Raw genomic sequence first — 18,173 nt, 5'->3', positions numbered from 1 at the left:
GAACATAGAGCCTTTTTTTAGTAAGAGGGAAACATAGAACCCGGGAAACATAGAACCTTTTTTGTGTAAGCGGGGAACATAGAACCTTTTTTGCAGGGTTAAATGGGGAACATAGAACCCGGGGAACATAGATACGCTCCCGCGACAACAGCTAACAATGATGTACGATCACCAAAGTACAAAACTAGAACAAAATAGGCTAATGAACTCCCAGCAAACAAGGTGACATGATGAACAACACAGCTAGGAGCTAACACTAGGCTAACTTTAGCTAACGTTAGCTAGAGATGTTAAAGATAACTTTATATTTCTTTCCAGCAAAGTGACAATATGTTGCCTCAAACACAATGTTGACTTACCTTAGAACAGATGTAGACATCATTGTTAATTTTATTCACGTTGAGTTGATGTTGTAGTCTAACGTTACCGCACAACTTTATCCAAAGGAGACACTTTCCTCGGTTGAGATGTGGTTTAAAGTTTGGTTTAAAGCCCAGCCTCTCAGGATACCTCGTGTTGGAGTTGCATGTACCCCATGCACACCATTTGACCATTTTTAAACTTCAAATCTCAGAAAAACCTCATAAAACATATATAGATATAGATATCTATATCTATATATATATATATATATATATATATATCACATTTTTCACGTCACTATATCACCGTTTAGACTAATCTGATGTTTGTAAAGTCTTTAAACACAGTGATTGAACAAACATTACTATTTCTGTGTGCACGTTTTGTAATTAATAACATGGTTAGATTAGGGTGACCATATTTTGATTTCCAAAAAAGAGGACACTCGGCCAGGCCACGAGGTAGCCTACTTAAATGATACTCGCAGTTTACTCAAAGATGCCTTATAATTTTAATATATTTAAAGTTTATATGTAGACCTATGGATAGAAAATTCAGTTATATTACAAAATAATATCTCTCAAAGACAGAAATCCAGATAGGCCCCTATGGACTGTTTCGTTGCTATTCTGTTGCTAGGGCAACAACTTTGGTCCCTGTTTACTTCCTGTCAGCTTCTGCATTAACATACATTCAAACAGGAAATACAAAGGGACCCATTTAGAATGTTTATGTTGTCCAGTTTGAAACGGTCTATAGATAGGGGACACATACACACACTAGAGTGTGGCTACACGATCCGAGCCCGATGGGTCCTGATGGTAGGCCTATGTGACGGGTCGGGCCAAGTTCGGTCAAAAATGTATAAATTGTATTCGGGCTTGGGTTGGATTCGGTCAGCTTTCAGTGAAAATGTAGTGTAAAAATAAATAAAATCCTATTGTCTGTCCTGTTTATTGCTTGGGCACTGTTATTTACGTGACAACACCTGAACAGAACACACACAGACACACATTGGCTGTTTGTTTACCTCTCCCCTCGCTGGAAGCCTCAGACCCTCCGCCGCCTGCCTCCGCCTTGATTAAACACTGAAAATAAAATAAAAGAGGGAGACAAGTTTTCCTATTTTATCTTATTTTGTTATATTGAAATTGTTATATTAGAAAAATATTTTTTCCAGCGGAAGTCTTAGTTACAACATGATTGAGCTAACTGGAGTAGTTTCATGTCGTATCCCACAACGGGAGGCTTTTAACAGATGATGTCCTGATGTTAGCTTTGCTGCTGCTGTTAGCTGTCCCTGTCAGCTGCAGCCACTGATGCTTTCTAGACATTGCGATTTCCCAAAACTGAATAAATACCACACATAGCAACAAAAAACTGCTTTGCTAGCTCAATCATGTTGTAACTAAGACATCCACTGGAAAAAATATTTTTTTCACGGACCGTTCATTGAGTTAATGAGTCATTACAGACACCGCTAACAGCTAACAGTTAGGCTAGCTAATCTATGATAACCATGTTATTAATTACAAAACGTGCACACAGAAATAGTAATGTTTGTTCAATCAATGTGTTTATAGACTTTACAAACATCAGATTAGTCTAAACAGTGATATAGTGACGTGAAAAATGTGAGATGTATATATATATATATATATATATATATAGCTAAACTCTGCTGGTTTTCTACCCGGAAGTATTTAAGTATTTGTAAAAGAAAAAACAAGGCAATTGCCTCTATATTTCCATTCAAAAACTGATGGAATTCTCACAGCTTGTGTCAGTTTCCTCAAAAATCAAAATATAATCCAATAATTAGCAATTATTTTTGCTTCATGAGTTAAAAGGATACATATTTTGCTTCCTATTGACAAATGAATATTCTCCCTATTCACCATACATGGATTAAAACGGAAGATTGAATTTCCTAAAGAATATTCTGAAAAGGTGGCTGCAATATTATATTTTTTGTATGCATAATCTTTTTTTTCTTGTACATATCTAAGTCATCTAAATGTAAATGTATTTTGCAAAAAAGATTTTTTTTTAGATAGTTATGATGATAATATTGTTTTTAGCATTTATGATAACGTATTCACATGACTCATGAGCATAATTAACACAGACAAATATTCACCTCCCGTTCATCTCCATTTAAGGAGTGTGGAGGAGACATCAATTGTTACCATGTCTAAACAGCTGACAATGTAAGATTTTGGTCATGAAAAATACAAACTGCCCCACATGAGAGATTCTGCCTGACTGGCAGTGAGTCGGGACAAAGGCATGGATTGTAAGAAAATGGAAAATATAGGAAAAACATTATATTTTGCATTATTTATAGGCAAGCTAGCTAACTTTAGCTACCTAGCTAACGTTAGCTAGCAAGCAAGCTTTCGTCACATCACAAGCTACCCGCATTCAGCATGAATTTCACCTCAGCAGGCAACAGTCACCCACCCACATTCACTAAAGTGTGGCCGTGCCCATAGACTGTCAAACTAAATCAGTCACTGCAGTTGTCATTACACTAAATTACTATTATTAAGAAATGAACGCCTTTTTAAATTGATTTATTTTAACATTGGTGTTCATCACTGACTCAGCCATATTGAGCCATATCTTCAGTGCTAAAACATTATGAACACTGTAAACAAGTGTCTTTTCATTTGCAATATTTTATGTAAGTTCATGTTGCTGACAAAATTGCAGCTCTGCTGTTCTATGCAATCTCTTCCTCATGAATTTGATCACACATGATCTCCGCTGTGAAAGTATCAGTGTCACACTGTTATTATTTCTTAGGTTCATTGACTACAGTTAGCCTCTCTGTACCCTAGTGAGCTTTGGAAGGCATACAGACAGTTCACTGACCCATATTTATTCAGCTTTTCTCAGCATACAGTATCTACTGAGCTGTGCAAGCAGGTTTAGGACCTCAACCATGTTTCTTTCTTGACGAATAAGACTCGCTTCACACAGCGGCACACAGTTTAAGTACAACTTTTATTAATACTGGAATCATCACAGTGCGTTTTGTTACATTAGCAGTGACTAAAGTTAACAAAAAAGGGTCAATTTTACAAAAAGGAAGACAGAAAAGAAAAGCCTTATCAGCGACAGAGGCGAAACAACCTTGGAAATAAATTCACAATAAATTAAAGAAGAAGAGCAGAAGAGGGGCAGGAAAGAAAAAAAGACAAGACCACAGTGCCTGCAGGGCTACGCGGGAGGGAAGAGAGGAGCAAAAGATCGGTTTGTACAGAAACATAAAGCAGATGTCACAATGTTATCCTTTGAACAAAATAGCCCCATAGAAATGATATCAACGCCTCAATGGTGAGTTGTGGAGACATTTCCTTGTAGAGTTCATTTGGAGGCTGTAGAGGAAGAAGAAGAGACAGAGAGCGAGCGAGCGAGAGACACTACTGAGAACTGGAGTATTGACAGTAAGACATTCAGTTCAGTTAACAGTGGCTGTGGCACCAGGAGGCCACTTTGGCCACTCTGTTCTGCATGGCTGTATGACAGGAAGTTGCAGCGTGTTTCATCATGATCCCCTGGAGGGCTTCAGCGGACCATCATGTAGCTTCCGAGAATCTACCTTAGTCATGTTTGCTTCAGAGGAGTGTGTGTAAGAGTGTGTGTGTGTGTTTGTGTATGGTGGGTTTCTTCAGCTATTAGACAGCAGGAAGGATTGACAGATTGCGTGTGGGAGGTGGGAGGGAGAAACAGTAGGGGTCTTAACTAAGTGTCCTTGTGCAACACACACATACATGCACACATACATAAAGCACACACTCAATATAACCTGGGCAGATGGCTAAAGGAGTGGGTTTTACATACTGTTCATGCAAATTCACAATACTTCTTCTAGTCTGATCATAAATATAACTCAATCTGTCGTTCAATGGCCATCATGGGGTCTTTCTTATTTCAATCAGTCAGCAAAACAATGTTTAACATATTCAGGTATCTCAAATGGGTGACATTTTTAAATCTTATGTAAGACATGAAATAAGTATCCAGTGCATAAACTCTTGAAGGGAACCAAAGTTATAAAAACAAGCACTCCACACCACAAATAAGGCTGTTCTCCTCAACATTTCCTCACAGATTTGTAACGGTGTGTTCATGCTGCGAGCAAATGCTCACAATGGAAGTCTGCCAATTTTCTATAAATCTGAGTAACCAGGGAAACTCAGCTGAGGTGCGGATGGATGGTCAACAAGTTTACTGGCTGAGCAAAGTTGGCCATCGCTGAATGTTCATCAACCATCAACAGGCAGCCTGAGCCTCTGTTTTACCGTACTTGAAATTCCATCACGTCACATCTGGCAACAGCAAAATGAGATGCTGACTGCAGAGGCTCAAGCCTTACTGAATCTCTGTAACATTAGTGTGAAAGTCTACAGGAGGAATATCTCAAACAGTGGTTAGAGAATAGCTGATAACTGATGCAGTAATGTGAGTTTTTACTGGCTTGCAAGAAATGCTATGCAAATATGGATTTAGTATCACCTTCTCTGCAGTTCCAAAATGTAGTACAAGGAGCGCATCCACAAAGAAGGTGGAGAACAGTGGCATTAAGAGCAGAACCTGTGACAATGGCTACATGGATTGCAAAGTTCCTGCTGTAGGAAAGGCTGATATACAGAAGCCTGTCGCTCTTTTAAAATACCCTATTATTTTATTATCATTATTATTATTTTTTAAAGCAACTTGGTAATGGACATTTTTAAATTAAAGGGACTATGTGTAAGATTTAGGGAGATACATTGGCAGATATTGTATATAATATTCAAAAGTGTTTTCGTAAGTGTATTATAAACTAAAAATACTACTAGTACTATAGAATGAGCCGTTAAATATTCTTATGGAGCTGATCCTCACCCACAGAGTCTGCCATGTTGTTTCTATGGTAGCCCACGACAAGCAAACCAAACACTGGCTCTCAATAGGGACATTCACATTTTCTGTTGGCCACTGTAGTTCTCCTACATGTTTGGCAAAATGGAGAAATTTCAGTTGGTTGCAATCTACCACCCCACTGCTAGATGGCACTAAAACCTACACACTAGGCATTTAATACTTTACCGTTACATGTTACCAGCTTGTTTTTAACATCTACTTAAAGGAGGCTATGTAACTTTTAAAAAAGGATATAACTAAACGAATATAAACATTTTTCCTTGTACAAATGAAAAGTTGCATTCATAGGTGATAAAACTAATCCTTGCTCAGTTCAGTACACTTTTTACTGCTACAGCCTAGATTAGTCTGGTTTTACCAGTAACTAATGGCAGCTAATATCAGCAGCTTTAAATAAATGGTGCCATTTTACTAACATTCCTAAGGCAGTTTTTTTTCTTCACAACATTCCCCATCTTGTGCTTATGTTCCATTACATCTTAACATTTAGCATTATGCTGTAATTGTCACTTGTGGTCACAGTGGCAGCTGTTCAACAGAAGTTGCCTAGTCTCCCTTTGAGTGGATTTTTACTTTAGCCAGTTTAACTCAATTTAACAGAAGGACCAGTGCTCTTTGTTGATTAAGATTCAGTGTTTTGTTTGTTTTACCAGCCATGTGCTTTACACACCAGCAGAGTTCTTGTGATGGCAATGTGGGTAAAAAGTCCCTGCATGTTGAATTACTGCTCACACTTGTATCTTGTGCATTTCTTTGACAGAAGCTCAAAACCATCAAAGTAATATAAGCTGCCTGTGAGATGCTGACAAAATAGATGTCTTAAAAAGCCTGATCAAAATTAATTAAAATGTAATCTAGCACTGAGATGGAGTGTCAGACATCCAGCTGTTTTGCTTAAAACCAGCTGCATGTTACAGTGTACAGCTGGGAGACGTTTACCCTGGCTAATGCTTCCAGCCCTTGTTTGAACAGCACACCCAGGACCCATCATGATACCGCCCGTTAGCCATTACCAAACACACCCACATTCGAACCACGGCACACATTCAAACCAACATACGGACACATACACTGAGGGAGGGGAGGGAAAAGAGCAGAGGGGAGACGGACAGACACCACTGACTGTGGTGTAAATAAAGACTTCATCAGAATTATGTTTCATTAGCTTTGATGGGCTGCGAGGCACCAAAGACCAAGTACAGCCGATGGGACTCTCATGACAAGTGTTATTCTAACTTATCAGTTCGACGGCATCCCCGGGTGAACTGTGCCCTCAGTGGATGAGGTACAAAAAGAGGAATGTAATAGAGAGGAAAAAGAAGAGAGGGATACAAAGGTGTGAAAAAAACTCCATACATATATGTGAGTGGTGAAACACAAATTCGATAGTTTTTGTACACCTCCAGGCTTTTTAGATAGCGGTGCTGTTGAGTGATTCTGTGTCAATTCTACTGTGGTCCCGCCATCTCACCAAGTTTTCATTAAAAGTTAAAGGAATAGTTTAACTTTTTGGAAAATTGCCTTTTTAGATGGAGTTATTCGTTTTTTTTCTTGTCAGCAAGTGCCAGGCAACCAGCAGAGACTCTGTGAAGTTCCTGCACGAGAACTAACTCAGCAGAGGTTGTTCTCATGCACTGTTTATACATTTTCCTACAAAAAGTAATGCACCAAAATTTGTACATGACCCATGTAATCATGAGCCATTAATTTGTGTGTATCCTATGTTTTTGGGAAGGATGCAATCATGTGGCCAGTGCCCTAATAGGCTTAAGAAGGAAGTGATCCTTTAAGGAGGCATGTTGGGTTGGTGGATGGGTCACAAAACACAGGATTTTCTCCCAGGACTTTGCCCACGAGACTGGTGTTCGGATCTGTGTGAACTTTGTGTCATTTTAAGGTATGTCATCACCATGTTTCTTTTCCTAAACCTAACCACAGTAACTTAGCCAAAAGCTCACCTGCGTAACTTAACGTTAAGTACCTAATGTACTTCACATTAGGTACCTCATTCTTGGGGCACAAATTTTTACGATATCATACAAACTGTTGTTTGAGGATACGTTGTCCAGCACAATACCCCCATAAATCTACAACTTGTCATTTCTGCACTTTAGTTTAGTCGTGGATTAAACAACCAAGATAAAGTGTGTTAATTAGGTAACTTTAGAGATATCAGACAATGTATCTTGGGACAAAGCCAGGCTAGCTGTTTTCCTGTGCCTCCAGTTTTAATGTTTAAATAAGCTAACCATCTGCTGGCAGGAATTTTCCAAAAATTTCAAACAATTCCTTTAACATTCGACAGTCAGTATAAGCTCATATTAGTCCCAGGTACATACCTAATACTCAACAGCACTATAGTCTGTCGGGCTAGCTGTAAGACTAGAAACACAGCAGTTTCGGAAGTCAGTATTTCAACTTTTAATCAAGTATGCATACGGTTTGTAACTGCTTGTAGCATGAAAGAAATGTACCATGTTCCACGTTTACTAATCTACATGTTGCCTCACTTATATGCCAGCCTTGCTAGGAAATAAGACAGCTAATGGCAAAAGAAATTTAAAAAGATGTAATGTTACTGAAAGTTCAGATGGGATGTTTTCAACCTCTTACTTCATTAAAATTGGGAAGCAGATGTTACTTTTTACAGTGCGTATTCCTTTTGGACATGCTGTACAGTAGTTAGGACTGTGTAGTTCTCTCGGCCGAGGAAGTATGCGTTGTTGTGTGTGTATATCCTATGATGTATACATGTTTGTGTGTACGCACGCATGCCTGCACGCATGTAAATCTGGTTATGCGTCTATGTATGTTCCAGCAGAGTGTCCTGTTTTCATGGCAGCCCCCGCTTTGCCCACATGCCGGTAGGCCTACTTCTACCCACATACACATACACTCATAAAAATGGGCATATTGACACATCTGTAGCAGAGTAGTTATTTCAGCTTGTTCAGACAGTTAGTTCAGTACACAGTTAATTCAGCATGTTAAAAAAAGACATTATTGTTTAGTTAATTAATTTTTGTGCTGTTAACTGGGCATTTTAAAGGAAAATAGCAGTGTTGTATCTTACTCTCATTTCACGCTCATTCTATCACCAGCATGTGCAGTTTGATCTTGATCACATCCAATGTGAAAACCCCACAATTTTGGCATCCTGGTCTTGTCCTGAGTTGTTATCCATCATTTGGAAATAAGCAGCGTGTCTGTTAGCAGGGCATTATAAACCCTTTAATCAAGCAATGATTTACTGTAGATAACTGGCAGTGAATTCAGTTTGAGTTTGCACTAGAGTTAAAACAGCACATACACATTCAGACTAGTGGAATTGGCCCTAGCAGTGTCCTTGGACACATAGTAAAGGGTCTCTAAACTCCAAACTCATACCATCTGAGCCATGCAATGTGGAATTGCTTTTAGATAGGGACACAAGTATCCTTGAGTGGACAAAACAGTGGTATTTTCCTTTAACATCCCCACACTGGAACATCATTGTGAATGTACGTACATGCACACTATCTCTGTATTGCTTTCCTACTGTTTTAACTGGAAACTTCATTCAGTTGTACAAGAACAAAGTTCTGACATTGCAATGGTTCAAGCAAGTCAAACAGTTCAATGCCCCCCTTCATCTTGCAGTACATTCAGCATACGTATATTCATGTACAGTGTGACCTCGACAGGCGGTCTTAGACAGACTCTTCAGATGAATGTTTCTCACCCAAAATATGTTCTTTTGGGGGGATGGAGTCCAAGCCCGCTGCTCTCCCCTTCCACCCTCTCACCCAGTCAGATTCAGCTGATACAACACACAGCATCCACATGTGACAACATACATACAGTAGTCCCCCCACCACAAAAAAACAAAACAAAAAAAACAAAACAAAACAAAACATAACCACCCCCCTTGCCTGAAGCACTGTTAAAAGTTCAAAGTTCAACAAAAAAGTGTGCTGGCAGAGGGTGACAATGTTTAAAAACTGCAAACATTCTCCTCTCTATCTCTTTAAATTAAATCATAGTTTTCTTTTTAAATGGCCACAAATATGTTAATGGTGCTCTCTCCGAGGTTAAATAAAGAACTAACTCAATAAAAAAGGGCTTATAAGAATGCTGATGTCGCCAGCTATGTTCAGGTCACTGCTAGAAGAATATACGGACATGCTGATGAAGAATTCACCAGCCAAACAAGGACACACTCACTCTCGGCCCACACATCCTACATCCATATGTTACACAGCTTAGTATTTTGTGTTACAACTGGGTTTTTTTCTTTTGTTTTTTACATTAATTAAAAGTAAGACTAAATATTCAAACAATACTGCAGAGTGAAAAATAATAAAAATAATAATACTGAAACTGAATATTCCATGTAGTATTTTCTAACAAACCGTTATACCAAATCTGTGCGCCTCATTCTCATTTACAAGTACAGCACATACAGTACATATTGTATGAACAGGCAGTGAAATGCTCATTCCACACACATCTTCCTCTCTGTCAGCTTCAAAAGTCTAATTTAAACCCTCCTGCTTCTTTGTCATCAGCGAGCGCATCAAACAGGCTTCACCTTTCCTCACATCGTAATGTCCATAAGTAATCCTTTCATACAGCTGTGTCCTGAGCTGAACTGGGTTATTTGCACTGAACTGAGCCGAACCATAGTGTTCACAGTACACAGCACTGTCTCCAAGAAACAAGATTTATATACAACCAATTTTTGAGGGAAAGGTAATGCTGGGTGAAATATGATTTTCATTAGCATTATGAGGAAATGCTGCTAATTAACATACCTGGCAATTCCCAGATATGTTGATACTGAATGGCTGATCAGCAAAATGTCCACTGAAAATGTATTACATTTGTTTTCCACCATAAAAGAGGTAAGTCTGCAGTACAGTTTCCACTTGTATTGACTACACAATTATTTTTTAATTTCCCTTTTATTTAACACTTCAGTGAAATCATGATCTTCCCTAAACCCTAACCAAAGTGCTTTTGTTGCCAAACATAAGACAGGCGTCTACATGCACTCTGTATGTCCACCATCCACCTCAACCACCTCCCTGCCAAACCATTGTGGTACATGATGTGGTATTTCTTTAACTCATTACTCAAAATTCTGAACATAATCCATGCAGCAATTATGTTGAATGCAATTTAGTGAACATAATTTCTAGGAGACAGGGTTGTCACACAACAATCAATGAATGAACCTGATTACTGGAATTACAGTTACTTTCTGTGGCTAAATACATGTTGGTCTAAATGCTTTTGTTTCACCTCTTCTTAAAGACCAGTGTTGTGCAAGTTACTTGAAATATGTAATAATTGCTCATTACACATTATTTAACAGCAATAGTAGTTAGTAACATTACTATTACTTTTAAGAGAAGTCCCATCCTCAACTGAAGCAGAGCAGAGACAAAGCTGCTAGTTGCTAGCTGGCAGTAAACTACCGCCCAACACTGTGCAACCAACTGTGCGTGGTCTCTCCTTTTTTTTTTTGTCATGTTTTTATCTACTGTGGGGCCATTATTGCAACTGAAATCATAACTTAGATTTTTTGTGGGGTATCCTTTGAAATGAGACTAATTGTTGTAAATTTTATAAAGGAGAAGGTTTTAAGTGGAGCCAGTCTGGGGAAACAAGACTGTTGTTCAGCTATGTTCAAGGTTTGCCCTCCCATAACGCAAAAATATACAGTATTTATAGGTAAGAATATATTTGCAGATAAGCTAGTGTGCTGATATGTATATGCACATGAACATTGATGAAGACTGCCTTTTAATATATAATTTTTTGGACATTGGAATTACAGTTCCACAGCATTTGTGTTGAAAACCATGGCGTACAATTATAACTGTATATCTAATGAACATAATCATATATATTTTAAGTCTATTGTTGGTGTAGGTTTAAGTGTTGTTGAACCTATATTACAAAAGCGCATCGTTTCTGTCATACTGTATCTCTACATTATCTTGGCATGTTGATAGATTTTTTTTGTTTGTTTGTTTTATCCGTTCAGGTTTTGAGATTTCTGCCTCATCCCAAGTACAATGAAGGTGAATGGAATTTCATTTGTTGTGCTCACAGTATTGAAAGATAGCATTTAAAGAAATTCAACAGTAATATATCCTTGCTACTCTTGGTAATCTATTGAATGTGCCAACAGTTTTTAAGGGATGATTACTGTGGTAGAAAGTAGCTCTAATTACTATTTGCATGGCTTGTGAGAAAACATGTTTGTTTGACATTTGGGTCAACCGACCCTTTAAAGCCCATTTCCAAATGTAGTCTGACCTATCTGTGCAGTGTATTTTTTGCATTATGTGCTCAGAAACCAGTGCAACCACATCATAAAAAGCTTCAGTACTATTCACAATCCACAGCAGGCAATGGCTTGTAGAACCCTGAAGAGCCCTGATGTCCAATCCATTTTTAGATAAATATTTTGCTCTACTTTCCTTTCCCATCTCTCATTTGACCAATCACTCCATTTCCATCAGTCTTTATCACTTCCTCTTTGTCCCTCCCTGTCATCTTCTTCTTCTTCTCCTCCTACAAATTAAATAATTTCCTCAGGACAGTCTTATTGGCAACCATCTCTCACTTACACTCCCCCTATCATACAGTATGACTACAGCAACACCTAGTGGTAATTGTACATACTCTACCATCTATCAAAGTGCTTACAGTTATTTTTTTCAACATTTTTGTAATCCATTTCCTCCACCAGAAAGAGACAGGGACAAGGAGAGAGACAACGCCAAAACTGGCTGCGCATGAATTCACAGTCGATGTGTAATTTAGCATTCCTGATGATTGCCTGAATGTGACAAAGGAGAACCTACAATCCTCCATCGATCCTCTTCTTGGAAACAAGAAAATAAAACACATTTATTGCTCCATTTCTGATTTAACATTTTCTCTCTGGTTCTAGAAAATATATATGAATATATCTATACGCCTGGATTACTTCTCGTAACTTCTCGTACAGTTGTAACAAGGTAAATGACGTCACGATATAAACAAGAAAATACACGTACAACACACAGGAGAAAAGCCCTGCCCTCGTTGGGTGACCAGCTGTCCTGCAGCAGAGCTCGACCCACCCCCCTCGCGCACGCACACAGTCAATCACATGTGCACACTCGCTCGCATTTCACATTTGCCCACATGCATACACATGAACACACACACACACTGCACACAGAGAGAGAGAGGGGAAGGGGGCACTAGCACGGTTCAATGCCAACAGTATTTTTTAAAGACTCTTTTACATTAGGATGAACCAGAGGAGCCCTCTGGCTTGTTAGCTCCCCGTGCTAATACCAAAGCTTCAGTTCAGTGGGCTAATAAGTACAGTATGTTGCTGCTGAGACAGCCTGGGTTCAAATCCAGCTGGTCACATGGCACTCTGACCCCCCTCTCTCTCGCCCCCACAGGGCCTTCCTTCAGTCATCAGTCTTTCATCTGGGATTAGACAGTTGGGTTAGTTGGAGAAGAGGATGGGGAAGGGTGTGAGTTGATGAAGAGAACCCAGTCTTTCTCTCTTTCTTTGCCTTTTTTTTTTAATCTTATCTGTTTTTTCCTGCGAGTCTTTTCATCCCTGGGTGAAGGTGTAGAGAAGACAAACATGCGTCCAACACACACTAGTTATAGTGGCCTGCTAGGAGCCTGTCAATATTCAGTATTTCACTTTTAATTGTCAGCATGAGTTAACATTATTAATGTTATTATTATCATTATATTATATATCATTTACTCTAATGGTGTCTTTAAACTTATTTTTTGTGTATGTTCTTGTTTTCATTCATCTTCTGTTATATTATAGCTTTCCCTACATAGTTAAGTGTTTGTGTATGTACTAGGCGGTTGGGTTGCACCACACCAACACCTGACTCCCTATTGGCTGACAAGTATCATCCTCTTCCTGCTTCTCCTCCAATCACAAGATGCGTGGTGCTGAGCGATCATTGGAGACGGTCTTGCGAAGGCGGACTCCTCTCCTGATGGTGGTCAACATGTCACCGGTCCCCTCTGCCCCCTCTGTCCCTGTGTCAGTGGGGCCAGTTGGAGGCAGGGTTGGGTCATCAGGGAGAGCAGGGAAAGGAAATTGCCCCTCTCCAAGTGCATGCGCACTGGCTACCAACTCGCCAATCTTCTCCACTAAGCTGTGCCGATTGGCCGCGATCATTTGATCCTCCTCTGATCCAGCCCCTGAGCCTGTTACCATGGCAAGGCCTCCATGCTGCTGAGCGTAGACCTCTAACGCCGCCCCTGATCCCCAGGCAGTATTAGGCAGGCTGAGGCGCTTCGGTGACGCCTTCACATAATCAAGCGCTCCCTGTGCATCCTCGACTCCAGTGAAAAACACACACTCCTCACTGCCCACACGCACAGGCACGCCACCTGAGTGCCCACCACCTGCGTACCCACCACCAGCTGCGCCAGGTGAGTGTGAGTCTCCGGGAACAGTGGGTGTCTTTACAGGCACAATAGGTGGTCGGATGGGGATAGGCCCCGCGTTGGACAGTGTGCGCCTCACGCCTGGTTTGGTAGATGGGGTTCGGCGTATTGTGGCAGTGCCTGGAGTACCTGCTCCACCTCCACCAGTTCCACCAGGTTGTCCTGGTATCCCATGACCCCCTGGACCAAGAACCCCGCTGGGCAAGCCCGCCGTGCTGGCTGGCCTCTTGGTCTGGATCATGCGCCGGTAGTTCTGGGCGATGTTAGAGTGGCGAGGAATAGTGGAGGACTTGTCAAACTCTCCCTGTCCATCTGGACCTTCAGCATCACCGTTTACTGAGTAGCAGTCATAATCTGAACCTAATGTGGGAGGGAGAGGAAGAAAAGGAGATCAAGTCATTCAGGAGACAATTACCATCACAAAATTACTGGATTAAGACAGGGAAAACAACATCAATTGGGGAGAGTATTTGGATAAAGGAAGCCTGAAACTGACAGCCAGTAATATGATTCAGGAACACATTTGATATTATTCAGTTTCATCTTTATATTGTCATCTCCCAGCTGCTGTCAAGGAAACTGTCAGAGCAGTCATATACTGTGCCAGCGGTTGGATGATTGAATGGATGATTCACCTTGTTTGATTTTGGTAACTAAAGACAGAGGTTCTAAGGAAAGTCACTTTCATCATAAAAAAACTGTGCACAGCTTGTAAATATTGATATTTCACATTTTAAAAAATCATAATACCATTCCTTGACAGACTCACTTTCTTGAAATTTTACAAAATAAAAGATGATGAATGGGCTCAGAGAAATGCGATGATTGTGGGTGCCTTAGGATGAACAAAATTAGAAGTTGCAGTAGTTCGAGAGGTAGAGTATTTGCCATGATGACTACTTCCGTTGTTTTCTCTTTCCTGTTACCTTTCAAATGTATGACTGAGAGCAGTCATGAGAGCAACAAACAGAACTGGTTAAAAACAATGTTTTATTATTAGCTAGCTCATAAATGTTACGTTGTATTTAAAATAAGCTTAGGTTCAACTTATGCTGTTGCTGGTTGCAACAACAGTTCAAGAAAACTGAACCTTGCACACCTTGCACAATGGCAAAAATGAAAGCTATGAAACTAGCCTTGCTTGAGACTTTAAGACTAACATATCATCCCAAGAGAGTGTGTGTTTCCATTTTCCAATTACTGGATAAGAAGCCCACAGAACTGTACCCTCACCAGGAGCTCTACCTGGGTCACAGTCGAACTTGGAAGAAGAGGGGAAAGCTAGACCATGCTACAATGACCCAACTGGCTAATTCCAGAAGCAACGTTAACTTTAATCAAGACACTAAAGATGGACCTCTTAGGTTAAACTCTAAAACAATTATTCCCTGTTTATGCAGCTGATCATGTGTTTGCATTGCTTTTCAGGCAAGTAGCATATACGTTTAGTGATTAGCTATTGGGCATACTGAAAATGTTTAAGATGCTAGACCACGCTAGCTGACCATGTAAGACCATGCTGGCATCTAAAATTCACATCCCCCTGACCCACAGTGCCGCACAGTTCACACACAGTGGGAAGACTCAGCAAGACATGATAATTATTGCAAGAGGGGTGAGTAGAGATGTGCATGACAATATGAATCAGTTTGATGAGATTGGGTACTTTATCCCAAATGACTCAGATGCTTTGCTCCATGGCGGCTGTAGCTCAGGAGGTACAGCGGGTTGTCTACTTATCGAAAGATCAGCAGTTTGCCTCCTGGTTCTTCCAGTCCACATGTTGAAGTATCCTTGGGCAAGATACTGAACCCCAAATTGCTCCTGATAGCTGTTCCACTGGTGTGTGGGTGTATGTGAATATTTAATTGATGAGCAGGTGGCACCTTGTATGGTAGGCTCAGCCACCAGTGTATGAATGTGTGTTACGGATTCAATGTAGCATGTAGTCTTTAGAAGACTAAAAAGGTCAAATACAAATGCAAGTCCATTTGCCAGTTACCACCTACACTGGTATAACCCTAGAAGTATTCATCATCCTCGTGTCAATGCTGGAGAGATATGCTATGCTATATCTGTGCTAGATCAAGTTCTCATGACATTTTTGAAATACATGTCAAGACCAATCATCTGATATGTGATCTGACCACACCGTTTTGTATATCAAAGACAGTATTACGCAAAAGGGCGGAAGTTTTGCAACCTCTAAAACTTCTAAAAGAAAATATTCAGGCCACTATGCCCAAAGCATTCAAAAAGAACTTTTCTGATCCATGCATAGACTCTGTTAAGAGCCTTTCATTAAAAAAAAAAAAAAAAAAAAAAACAGTGATTCATACAGCTATTATTATTCACATAACACTGTGAAATTCCTGGCTGCTACTGCCTAATCATGTTCATCTCTGCAGCATATGGAGGGTGGTGCAGTGACAAATTCAATACCATGGACGCAGGAATATTAGAGGAGATGGAGATGAGGCCATGGCAGATCAAGGCTTTACCATAAAAGATTTGCTGTTTGAGAGAAAGAATAAAAAAAAAACGAGTCAATGACCCCATTAGGACTCACAGAGAGCCATGGTTCCCGGACGCTTACAACAGTGCCCTTGTGAATAATGTTCATGCCCTGTTCTTTCAGTTGTTGGCAAGCTTTTAACTTTATTTTCTTTAGCATAGTTAGTCATAGTTGCCTCGATAAGAGAGGGTATGTGCTCACATAGAAATTTGTCACTTCTTGTGACTGCGTGGATGGGAACATTTCTTGCAGAGCTTGCTGTAAGTGAGATTTTCCTACAGTTGTGCCACAAATCAGATGCACTTTGCCCTCTTGTCTCCAAATCTACTTGGGTTGCTTGTGCATCACAAAATTCAACATACGCCTGGTAGAATGTCTTGCATGAGTCTCAGCTGACAGCTAACTGTGAGACTGGTGGGGTTGGAAAGTCAACTGCACTGTTTCTCCTGCTAGGTCACTCTATCAGTGGTGAGGCATAATACTTCTCTAGAGGGGAGTTCTTGAGGACAAAGAGTAGTTGAATGGGTTTTTTTCCACACTGTGTCTGAAGTCTTTGTGTGACAGATAATGTGGTGTGTTTGGGAGTAATTGAGTCAATTAAGTTAATCTTAGTTGGCCAGCAAGTTCTTTGGTGTCCCTGCATCCCACCTACGCTGCTACATGCAAGCCCTGTCTTTCCACTGACAGTGATGACATTAATAGTATCTTCATTATTTCTCCACTTACTACTGACATTACGATTCAGTATGAATATAAGAATATATTTTTTCAGCAATAAAAGCACAATTACTGCAGTTAGTGCATTTGTAAAACAGGAGACATTTGGGTTTAAGAATACCTTGCACAGAATAGCTGCTGCGTGACTACATGACATCCCTTACCCATCAATGCACGAGCAGCAGCCTGTCTCCATGACTCTACACTCCCTCAGCATCACCCACGCTGTATGTTAGCTTGATTGACACTCTGAGAAGACTCTACTGCTGCCTTCAGAAATCGAATGTTTCTTAAACAGTACTTGACTTATTTTGTTAATATGCAGGCAAGTACAGTACAGGCCAAAAGTTTGGACACACCTTCTCATTCAATGCGTTTTCTTTATTTTCATGACTATTTACATTGTAGATTCTCACTGAAGGCATCAAAACTATGAATGAACACATGTAGAGTTATGTACTTAACAAAAAAAGGTGAAATAACTGAAAACATGTTTTATATTCTAGTTTCTTCAAAATAGCCACCCTTTGCTCTGATTACTGCTTTGCACACTCTTGGCATTCTCTCCATGAGCTTCAAGAGGTAGTCACCTGAAATGGTTTCCACTTCACAGGTGTGCCTTATCAGGGTTAAATAGCTGCTAGGAAACCACTGCTAAGGAGAGGCAACAAGCAGAAGAGATTTGTTTGGGCCAAGAAACACAAGGAATGGACATTAGACCAGTGGAAATCTGTGCTTTGGTCTGATGAGTCCAAATTTGAGATCTTTGGTTCCAACCGCCATGTCTTTGTGAGACGCAGAAAAGGTGAACGGATGGATTCCACATGCCTGGTTCCCACTGTGAAGCATGGAGGAGGAGGTGTGATGGTGTGGGGGTGTTTTGCTGGTGACACTGTTGGGGATTTATTCAAAATTGAAGGCACACTGAACCAGCATGGCTACCACAGCATCCTGCAGCGACATGCCATCCCATCCGGTTTGCGTTTAGTTGGACGATCATTTATTTTTCAACAGGACAATGACCCCAAACACACCTCCAGGCTGTGTAAGGGCTATTTGACCAAGAAGGAGAGTGATGGAGTGCTGCGGCAGATGACCTGGCCTCCACAGTCACCGGACCTGAACCCAATCCAGATGGTTTGGGGTGAGCTGGACCGCAGAGTGAAGG

The 18,173-nt window shown here is 40.3% G+C and overlaps 1 protein-coding gene across 7 annotated transcripts in view; it reads right to left on the bottom strand.

The window, feature by feature from the left end:
- Nucleotides 1-11,820: 11,820 nt before the first annotated feature.
- The window catches only part of LOC117258070 (protein MTSS 2), a 99,868-nt gene continuing 93,515 nt past the window's right edge, over nt 11,821-18,173 (bottom strand). For all 7 annotated transcript variants that reach the window (XM_033628543.2, XM_033628566.2, XM_033628550.2 and 4 more), the window contains one exon: nt 11,821-14,133. In XM_033628543.2, coding sequence (XP_033484434.2) covers nt 13,253-14,133 — 881 coding nt within the window. In that variant the 3' untranslated portion in view covers nt 11,821-13,252. The remainder of the gene's footprint in view (nt 14,134-18,173) is intronic.

Source organism: Epinephelus lanceolatus, chromosome 2 (genome assembly GCF_041903045.1).
Source record: "Epinephelus lanceolatus isolate andai-2023 chromosome 2, ASM4190304v1, whole genome shotgun sequence".
Taxonomy (NCBI): domain Eukaryota; kingdom Metazoa; phylum Chordata; class Actinopteri; order Perciformes; family Serranidae; genus Epinephelus; species Epinephelus lanceolatus.
Note: the sequence above shows the minus strand (reverse complement) of the source record. Positions and strands in the feature narration are given on the sequence as shown.